At 42.9% G+C, this 11,134-nt stretch overlaps 1 protein-coding gene across 1 annotated transcript; it reads left to right on the top strand.

The window, feature by feature from the left end:
* The first annotated feature begins 4,912 nt into the window (after positions 1–4,912).
* Positions 4,913–5,341, top strand: LOC118843438 (pyroglutamylated RFamide peptide). Its single transcript, XM_036751086.1, has one exon. It carries the CDS (start codon positions 4,913–4,915, stop codon positions 5,339–5,341), a length of 429 nt encoding a protein of 142 aa, XP_036606981.1.
* The last annotated feature ends 5,793 nt before the right edge of the window (positions 5,342–11,134 follow it).

Here is an 11,134-nt window from a genome sequence, read left to right as displayed (position 1 = left end):
TTTGTTCAGTCATTTCAGTCATGTCTGACTCTTCGTGGCCCAATTTGAGGTTTTCTCAGCAAAGATACTGGTTTGTCATTTCCTTCTCCAGATGAGGAAACTGAGGCAAACATTGTTAAGTGACTTGCCCAGGGACACACAACTGAGGCCATTGTCTGAGGCCAGATTTGAACTCAGGTCCTGCTGACTCTAGGGCCAGTGTTCTATTCACTGCACCACCTAGCTGCCCCAGTTTCTTAAAACAAGGTAATCTTTCTGCTCCCCTCCAATCATTTCAACTTTGCATATTTACCGAATTTGCTTTGATCAGGTAGGAGCTCTGGATCTGTCCAGAACAAAACCCTTTTGGGCTATTTGGTCTTAGTTTGACCCTAGACAAAGCCAAAAGGAAAACTGGGGAGAACTCACCAGTGGTCTGTCCCTGACTCCAGACAAAACGGAAATGAAATCATTCCAAACCATCCAGGACTTCCTCTCAACTTGGGAACAGGTTAACAGTCATATGGTACGAGGAGAGAGGGATACTCTCTGCCTGCCCCCTTTGTTTAGATGCTCTCAGTAGACAAGTCAAAAGGGACTGAGGCCTTATAAAACTCACAAAAACTCTCCCCTCCCCAGGAGGGGAAAAACCTAGACCATTCAACAAGGTAGGGGAAAAAATACGCAACAAAACAAAAACCAAAGAGGCCTTAGACCCAGTATCTGGTAAAGGATGGGGTAGCTCTTCTTAGGTCTCTAAGTCCCACACTGGGCTTTAAGAAGGTCTCCAGTCTCATGCTGGCCATGATACATAGATAACTATGGTCGATTTTTGAGTCCTCAGGAAGCACGGACCCTTGAGGTTGACACCTGCATGGATACAGCTTGTGGCCAGACCCACTCTGTTGTTTCCTTTTGAGAGCTAAACTGAAAGATAATTCAAATGGTTTGGGATTGATGAGCTAACCAACGTAATGAGGGAGTCCAGCAGAGATGGTGAAAGCTATTCCCAGACACCACGCAATGGGGTTAAACAGGACTTGTAGGTAAGTGCCCCAGGTTACAAGCCTCTTGACAGACAGTCTAAAGATACAAGAGGGCCTCTGTCCTCAGAAATCTTATAGGCTAGTCCAAAGCGGAGTCCGAGAAATTCTCAAGAGGCACGAACTGTGAGGTGAACTCAGAGAAGGGAGAGACCACTTCCAACTGGAGTGGAAACGTCACAGAGAAAGTGACATTGAAGCCAGACCTGGATATCTTGAAGGAATAGAGAGACATGGGAAGAGGGCATTCCAACCACAAGGAGTGGCATGAGTCAAGGTCCTGAGGGAGAGTTTTGGGCTTGTTTATGGAGCAGCAAGCAGCCCAGCTTGAATAAAGCTCAGTATATGAATAGGAGTGACTAGGGATAAGGCTGGAAAGGTAGGTGAGAGCTGACCATGGAAGTCTGTGACTATTGGGCTAAATTTGGACTTTGCCCCATAGTAATCTATGGGGAACCACTGGGGCCATCTCTAGTCATCCTGATCTATATCTCACTACCGGACCTGGATGGCTCCAGAGGAGAGAGGCTGGTGACTTTGCACAGCCCTGCCTCACTTAAATCCAATTCACTTGCAAGTCATGTCCCTGGTGTCATGGTCCTCTTTGAGAACAAAGGACAAACAACAACAATGGGGAACCATTAATTGTGTAAGGGAGTGATTTGGAAAGTTATAGTTCAGGAATGTCATTCTGGAGGTGCAAGCAGGATGGATAAGGGACCCCCCCACCATCTCATAGCTAAGCAGATAGATAAAATTCCCTTCCAGATAACTAGCAACCAGCTGAGATTAGACCAGCGTAGCAGTCCCACTCCCAAAGTGAGTTGCGTAGAACCTATTTCATCCTTATTCCTCATGTGCCCAAGCCACTGAAGCTGAACAAAAACCAAGCTGCACGCTAGCCATCCAGTTGTCAAGGTCAACTCATGTAATTTGTTTTCCAAAGGGATGTCCTGGGAACACATATTCTTCTATCTCCAGCAAGCAGGCTTCCCACAAGAATTAGACACAGTCGCCATCGGCAACCGAGGGGGCTAGTGATTCTGGGACAAGAAAACAACTCCCTCCGAGTGCGTACTTTGCATTAGCTATAGCACGGCGTCATGGAAGGTCACTGGACTTGGATTGAGAGGACCTGGGTTTGAGTGCTGCTCTGCTGTGCGTACGAATCACTTCACCTGCTTCTTCCTCATTCACAAAATGGAGATGCAAATCCCTGACCAAGGCTCTCACAAGACTGTTCTGGGGATCAGATGAGATCATGCACGTGAAAGTGCTTTCAAAACTGTTAAAACACTCACTATGCGCTTTCAGGCATTACCACGATGAGCTGAAGGGACAAACAAGATGAAAAAAAATTCCACTTCTCCACCTGTTTGAAAAGAAGTATCTTGAAAAGGTCAGTGGTGATCATGCCTTTATGTACCCGAGTTCAAATTCAGCCTCAGACACTAGCTGTGTGACCCCGGACAAGTTATTTAAGCGCTGGCTGCCTCAGTGTCCTCAATTTTAATATGGGGATAACAATAGCACCTACCTCACAGGATGGTTGTGAGGATCAAATGATTTTCGATAAAGCTTGTATCTGGTGCACTGTAGGTGCTTAATAAATGCTGATTCCCTTCCTCTTCCCCACACGCATTGGTGGGACAGCCTGGATCCCTAGAGTGTGGACCATTTCAAATAGGTCCATTCTCTGTTTCATATCTAACTCCTCCACGTTAGCAATTAGTGCTGACACCACGACAAACTGCCCTCTTCAGTACTTTATCAGTTCTGTAGACCAGTAGCAGGACTGTATTGTAAAGCTGTATATCCGATAAGCTATATCAAGATTATGGCTTTTCTCAGCCACTAAAAGAGATGGTAAATTCGGCTAGCTTTGGAAGGATTAACCCAAGACAACTGACATACAAGGAAATAGAAAAAGAGATGCCATGTATAGATGAAATACTTTCTCTTTCCACCTAACACCTGCCCCCTTCCCTTCCTATCTCTTCCCTGCACAGGACTTGAGGAGAGAGTGAGACATCAATAACAGAACAAGCAGGAGGGCAAAGAAAGAATAGAATAAAAGACTGAGGCCATTCTTAATACTAGTGGCAATTGAGGACGGTGAGGAAAACAGGAAACAACTGTGTCCGATTCGCAGTTAATGATCCCATCAACTCCTTGCCAAATGAAATGACTCGACTGTGTTTGGGGGTGGGGTGGGCAGAGAATCGTGCCCCATTCTACCCTCTAATCAGAATCTCTAATAGGTTTGATCAGTGCCTTCTTGCTCTCCATGGCCACTCATGTTCCCAATGGAATCCCAGACTCTGGAATGTGTGGCAATCAAACCACAAAGGGCCAGAGACATTCAGAAATTGATGCGTCCCCTGAAGGCCTATTTAAAGCAGGGAGAGCCCAGGAGCCTTGAGAAGCTCAGACTGGTTCTTTCTAGGCCATCCACTGGAACTAAGAAAATCAGCAACCTCCTGGGGAAGGAAGATCCAGAAGGAATAATGTAAGTAGATTTGACTCCTTGTCATGAAATAGCTTACTCCAACACACATCTTTGCTCATCCCTGAAGATAGGACAGACTCAGTTTCTGTCTACTACAATTAGCCAATGATGCTCAACTTAGGTGCAAACTGAGACCAGGGTCCAGATTGGATTAGGAGGTTGGACAAGATTGTAGGATTGAGAACTGGGTGCTTCCAACTCGTAAAAAGCTTGAAGTCAGAGACTAGGGAAAGGCAGCTGAAATCTTTCAGGGTGCTGATGAACTGATTTTCATCATGGCGATGAGACAGGGTGTCCCTTAAAGGGGACCATCTTCTCCACCTCCACTTAGCAGTAATTCCATTTGAAAAGCCCAATCTCCTTCATCCTGTGCAGGATCCTGCTGCAAAGGATTTCCTAGGAGAATGCTAAGTTAGTTTCCTGTGGGTCTTTAAAAGCAGACAGGTTTGTAGCGGGTAGATTTTTTGGTTTTTTTCTTCTTTCATGCTTTCTGGCTGAGGTTGCTTCTATAAAACGTTTTCAAATGAAGTGTTTTTTGGAAGGAGCTGAAAGGCTCTGGAGAACATAGTTCTGTATTCATTAGGACATACAGTCTTTATCTAAATCATAGTTCTACTCCCTAGGGGGCAGAAAGGGAGTCCTAAACTCTGTAGCCACTCATAGTGAGGCCTCTCAGCCACAGAGGGAGATCAATTATTATAGAAATAATGGGGTTCAGAGAAGCTTTATTTATGTTTCAAAGTCTACAGTGGGCCATCTTGTACACTTTGAGTGTCTCGAGGAGCTGAGCTGATAGGGCTATCTAGCCTATTTTTCATAGGCCTTCAAGTATGGTGAATACTACAGAGCTGGTTCTAAATTCTAGGAGCACCTTATTTAAATGTTGAGGACATTAATAAGCAACCTAACTGAACAGCTTAGCCAGTCCCATATATTATCAAGTTGAGACCTATTAGAAGTGGATGCTCATAACTTTCCACCCAGTGCTTCTGAGATGATAAAGCCCAAGAGTCAATGATTATAATAAAAGACTAATGAGACCAAATTCACTCAACCCTGCCAGGGCAAAACTACACTGCTGTAAACCATTCAAGCAGCTGCAGTATTATAGCACTAAGCTGCCAAAGCAGCCAAATCCAGGGGATTTCAGTAGAGTGAAAACCAGCCTAATTGGTACAATCAACTCCCAAGCCTGCTAAGAAAATAAAAGCCCAAACACCCAGCCTAGTGACACCAACTAATGCTCCTTGGAAGTTGGGCTCAGCTGAAGATCTCCAGCTCAGCTCCACAGTGTTTGTCCAGACTCTGAGATGTTACTGTTGACAAGTTGTTTTGAAACACTGAATGTGTGCAGTCTGTAACTTTCTCCCTCTGTTCCCCAATGCCAACAAACCAGATGAAAGCACCTCACTCCCTCTCCTGTCTCCTCCTTCTGACTCTGGGTGCCTGCTTTCCTCCAAGTGACAGAAGAGAAATCGGAGATCCAGTGGATGGCATTGGCAGGGTTCAGATGAGCGGGTCGGAGATAGCGGGAAGTCACCAGCCTGGCTTCCCAGAAGGAGCACCTAGGCAGAAGAGATTCCAAGATCCAGCCTCCTTGTTCGTCATGGCTAAGAAGTTACAGGGACTTAGTAAAGAGCGAGCTGGTTTCAGGTTCAGGTTCGGGAGGCAAGAGGTGGACGACAAAGCTACCAACATCTACCTAGCAAGTGAAGAAAAGCGGAATGGTCTATTGGGGAGTCTGGCTGAGGAACTCAGTGGCTACAATAGAAAGAAAGGTGGCTTCAGCTTTCGCTTTGGCCGGCGATGAGGGGCTGCAGATGGCTAGGATGATACTGTGGAAAGGAGTCTGTTTGGGGACTTTCTCCCATCTGTCTCTTCCAAGTTAAATGGCCATCTCTGGTTCTATCTTCTTTTAATTCCCACTTACACTAATTCCCAACATAAATTGCCAAGAAACTCAGAACATTATTATGTGGGCTTTTCTGTATGTTATGCTGGTGGGTTGGATGGGCCGATGTGTGAATTCTGTAACCCTTTGGTCCCAAACTTTGCTCGTGAAACAGGATGAGAGAGAGAGGGTGTATTCTGGTAAGGAAAAACACAGTCTTTGTTCAAACTCACTGAAAAGCGACAATGCTCAGTCTGTATCACTCTCTCCCTCCCCCAGTGGTATGTTTCTGATTGTTTTAAAGCAATCCCCTGGCCTCAGTGGCGCTGAGCTGAGAAAGATGCAATGCAATGAATAAGAATTGGGTGAGCTTGCATGCCATGCTCTAAGTTGAAGGCAGAAGGACTGAGTGATTATAGTGGGATAATCAAAGTGTTGACAGTCTCCACAGGGATGCCTGTAAGCTGACATCCAAAATGTGGCTGTGAATGAGGAGTAGATTCTACTGGGCACCATGCACAGATTTAAAAAGTCAAAGTAAAACAAACAAAAAAGACCTACCAATATTCTTATCCTCCATCCTCATTAACACAAAATGCCCCTAGCAGAAAACACTGCTCAATGTCAAGATGCCATTTTGGACGGGGTGGCTGCCCAAGCTATTCGGATAAGTCATCTTCCGAGTACCATGCTTTTACTGGGCCAGGGATCTCGTGGGAATTGAATGAGCCACGCATGAAAAGGCATTTGATGTTGCTGTTTAACAAGGCTGTATTTCAAATTTTCAATATATGTATTTCTTTTTAAATAAAAATTACAACCCCTGCAAACTAGACTCTTAACTACAGGCCGTTAGTACATTAGAACTTAAATTTGCTGTGCTGTGAATGTCTTAACACTTCGAAGGCTGAAACTATTGCATATACCCACACACCTTTCTTGACATTCCTCTAATTGACAGTCTAGGAAATATCAGTGGCTGAAAGGTAAAGACAATATGGAGCATGTTTTCTTATTCTATTTGGCTTTTGCTAGTTTCTTTAGAGAGAACATATGAAAAACAGTTCACCCACCCCAGGAAAAACCAGAGCTAAGCCTGCTGTGGTTTCAGACCTGGGGCTGGGTACCTCGCCTATTTCAAACACAGCTTTGGTGTCTCCTTAGATGCTATCCCATGTCAGATACAGCGATCTGATGCTGCTCACATGCTGGTCTGCTTCAACTGCTAAGACAAGGAGCTTATATTGATGTAACTATAGCAACATTTCCCCTCCTCTTTTAAAGCTGCACCTTACTCATGTTCACAATTGAATAATTTTCCATTGAACTGTCACAATTAATTGGTGGATTTTTATTAGCCTTTTAGAACCACACTGGGCTGAGCCCAGCTTGGCGGCATGTACTATTCAACAGTCCTTTCTCATTTTCTGAGGGACTTGCATTCTCTAGCAACAGCCCTCAATCTTCAACAGTCAAAGAGATGCTTCATTATGGAGAAACATATTGGTGCTACAAGAGAACCAAACTGATTTAGAATAGAGAGACACGGGTAATAAGATTTAAAAGGAATACTGGAGTTAATAATTTACTTTTCATTAGGGCAAGTCTCTTTCTGCTGGAGCTTTTCACTTAACTCTAAACTGGACACTAACAAAGACAGATTTAATGTTTGTGCCCGGGGCATCTGATATGCTTTCAATGACCATTTTGGCTTGGGACGGTGGCAATGAAGATCAGTTGATGGGACTAATCAAAAGAATATAATGAGGGATCAAAAAGAATGTGTGTTATCATTTGGGGGAGAGACAATTCAGAATGCTTCCTGCAAGGAAGAAGTGGACTTTGAATTAATCCTAAAATTTCAACAGGTACTGATTCTGGTAGGGTAATCCCCCATTTCTTACTTCAATCACAGAAGACAAAAGTTCTAGAACTCTTAAGCAAAAACTCTTTTTGGTCAAATTTTTTGAAGTGAATCCCCAAGAGTCATCCTTTTCTGAATTTATACCGTGAAGTCTTAGATTAATTCAGCTGCTACTCTTCCATACCAGGAGTGTGCAATATACAGAGCATCCCAAAAGTCTTCGTGCCGTTTTCAGCTTTAATAGCTTAAAATTTACACGTTCACAATTGACTTTTGGGACACTCTGTATGCATACGTGCGTCAACAGAAGGTAACTTGGGTCCCTTTTCCTTTGTGGATTAACAAACATCCCAAAAGTATTTAACTGCATTGTCCATCCATTAATAACTGAGTAAAACAGTAAACCAGAAAGGAAAAAAAAAATCCAAAACACAGAGCCATGAAGGATGCCGGGAATGAATTCTTATTGTTTTTGTTCCTTTTTCTGGAGAAAGACTCACATGGTCACTAATTAATGTCACTTTGAAGGATACTAAGAATTGGGCCACTCACTAGTACATATGGTGGGTAGTTTTTGACTACAATTTGACTGATTCACTTTCGTCAGAAAAGCATGAGATCAAGAGAGAGTATGGTTTCAGAGGAATGGAAATACTGACATTAAGTTTTCACCTTAAAAAAAACACACAAAAACATCCAACACCCAACAACAAATAAAGCTAGTCTTCCAGTTTACTTGCACATTCAGGCTCAATAATCCTGAAAATTGGAGCAATCAAATTGTTAAAGGCATTGATCTGTTAAATCACCTCCCACTGTATTTGGCTAAATTTAGTCTTTAACCCCCCTGCCCTCCTTCATGCCAACCCCACCATTTCCTGGTTAAAGGTCTGCTTCTTCCTGATGTCAACCAATCATCCTATTCTACGCAGTTAGCCTCAGAATTCTCCTTCACAGCAAAAATTACTCTCCAGATTAGTAGAGGTAAGGGTCTTTGGAAAACATTTATTTTGGAAACAGATTAGGCTCCCCTGAGCAACTCATTCTCATTCCCTTACTCTTCCAAATCAAGGTCACTGAAGCATCTCCATGACTGTTTGCATCTGTTAATTGTATTTAGCTAATACACAAAAAGGTCTCCATTTTGGGTGTGTAAATCTAAATGATTTTAGCAATTAAAACTGAAGGTAGAGGTAAATAAACAAAGCTAATGAAATACAAAAGTAAGACCTTTTTACAATTGTGGTTCTTTTAGACCACTAAATAAATCCATATTTTGTAATATATACAAATTGTGGGTTTTTAAAAAAAATTCACAAACCGTCTTTCTCCAAGTATGAGAACCATGAATGAATTTAGTTCACATCTCCCCATGCTGCTGAAGTTCAAATGTTTCCTTAGCCTCTAAGCTTTTGGACACCTTTGTAGAAAGGAGTGTGCTTGGACCCTGGGAAAGTGCCTTAGAATCCAGCTAAGACAATGGAGAGGAGATGTCCAGCCCTCTGAGAACAGGCTCAGTTAAACTGAGCAAGTTAATTATGGGATGGTTCAGACTCAGTTTCCCTGCCCCCCCCCCCACTCCTTTTTTCTCGCAACCAGTTATATTGCTCCAAGATCCCAAATTGTAGATATGGGAGCAGAGGTAATAGATAATACCTTGCTTCCCCACCAGTGTCCTAGTACCCTGGAAAGTGAGGAAAGCTGATAGACATTAGACATGGGACCTCTCTGATCCAAAGGGGAAAGCTAGAAGCCATCGTTGGAGCCTCTCAACCCCCAATGCCCAGCCAAAGATGAAATGATTTGATACATTCTTGAAGATATGCAGCATTCCTCCTATCTCCAGCCCTCCTGAGGGCTCCGTCTCAGTCAGCTGTAAAGGATATCATTCAATACATCTCAAGTGAACATGTAAATTTGAGGTATAGGTTCTTTTTCCTTCTTAGTGTAAATGCTGATTTACCACAATATCACTCATTTGGTGAGGCAATTGCTGCAAAGTGTAAGAATTAAAATAAGTAGGAGAACTGGATCAATTCTCTTTTTAATTTTAAGAAATAACCCAACAAACTCAAAAACAAGATGAATTAACCAGTGTTCTTTTTAGCATGGTATGAATTAGAAATCTGTCTAGCATTAGCTTTGACTCAGAGAATGATACCACAAGAATCTCCACAACACCTGGGGAAACTGGTCTTAATGTGATTTATCACAGGCTTTCTTCAAGTGATGTGAAGACCCATGAGATGTCACAGGCTACAGTGAGATGTTTATAAAAGGCCATTTTAAGTCTAGGGTTCTTACATTAGGAATTTCCCATACCATTTTATTATGGTGTTGGCAAGATCCCTAGAATTCCCCAAATGAAAAATTAAAAGTAGCATCACCCAGTGATACAGATGAACTGGAACTGGGGCAGGATCAATCCCTGTTAGAGTGCTCGGGAAATTCTTGGGAAGCATGATGAGTTTTCAGGTTTGAAACTAGCTGTCAAATAAAAAGGAAGATTTAGTTACTTGTGGAAGAAACACTAGTCAGGAGACCTGGGTTCTAGTACTGGTTTTACCACTAGCTAAAATCATTCCCATAATGTTTCAGCTAGAAGGAACCCATGAGGCTGTGTGGTCCAACTTTCTGGAAGTTTATAGATGAGGACACAGAAGCTCTGTAAGGCTAGGTGACTTGCCTAAGGTTGCACAATTTGCACAATTTTAGGTGTTATAAAGGAAGGATTCAAATGCAAGTCTTCTAACTCTTTATGTTCAGTGCCCTTTCCATTATGAATGAGCCTGGGCAAGTGGGTTCATGTCTTTGATTCTCTTTTTCCTCATCTACAAAATGAAGGAATTGGACAAGATGATGGCTTGCAGCTCTAAAATGATGTCGTTCTAGATGTGGAAATCTACCAGTCCTTTGTTCAGGCAAACTTTTTTATCTCAATTATTTTCCTCCTCCAATGATGCTCAACACATCTTGTTGCAAGAGAGTTCCTTTCGCAGGGTTTTTGTGAACCGTACTTTTCAATATGCTTTGGTGAGCATGATATGTATTCCTTTGACAAGTCTACTGGTTTAATAAGTATTATTATCAGAGGGCTCTACTTACTTCCCCAACTTCAACTTTCCAAGCTGTCAGCCAGCGTTAAATGGAGACCAAATCCATGAAGAAAGAGAGCCCCTCTTGACAACCTGTGCTCAGTGGGTGGCTAGAATAGGCCTCTGTAAAGGGTTACCATTATAGTCTTATAACACCACGTAGGCCAGCACTCCACAGCTATTCATCATTCCCACAAAGAAATAAGACACTAGGCATGTCAAAGACAGGTAAATGAGGGGTGCTTTAAGCTGATGGGTGGTGGCAGAGAGGGGGTTCAAAGGCAAAGATAAGAAGAAATGCCTTCCTGGAGGTGTTAACTCTTTCAGGCCAAGAAGTAGCTATTCAGGAAATTACCTCTTTCTGCACACTAAACAATACTCCAATAGCATAAAAGTTAATGCAAGCTTCACAAAGGAAATCATTTATTCCTTTCTGCTTGTCACTATCAAGTGGGGTAAGTTCATTGCTGTTCAGCCCCACCTCAGTTGCTGAATTACAAGCAGTCTAGGTTGCTGGAAAGTAAGTTTCTTATGATGCAAGAAAGGTCTGAGAAGAGGGACAAGGAAATTGTTCCTGACATTGCAGATAATGACACAGGAGGCAAGACAACCACAGTCTCTGTGTGCTAGTAGCCACTTTGGGAAGGGGCAGTGAACCTTGCTTCATAAAAGGTGGAAATGAAATAGCTAAAGGAAACGGACTTGTTTTCTGCACTAATCATTCACTTGTCCTCCCTCTCCACCCCACTCCTG

The sequence above is a fragment of the Trichosurus vulpecula genome, chromosome 3, assembly GCF_011100635.1.
Source record: "Trichosurus vulpecula isolate mTriVul1 chromosome 3, mTriVul1.pri, whole genome shotgun sequence".
Classification (NCBI taxonomy): domain Eukaryota; kingdom Metazoa; phylum Chordata; class Mammalia; order Diprotodontia; family Phalangeridae; genus Trichosurus; species Trichosurus vulpecula.
The sequence above is the reverse complement of the archived record's forward strand: the minus strand, read 5'-3'. Positions and strand labels throughout refer to the sequence as shown.

Coding starts and splice junctions, on each gene's coding strand:
- LOC118843438 (XM_036751086.1), top strand. CDS start 4,913: ATGCCAACAAACCAGATGAAAGCACCTCACTCCCTCTCCTGTCTCCTC.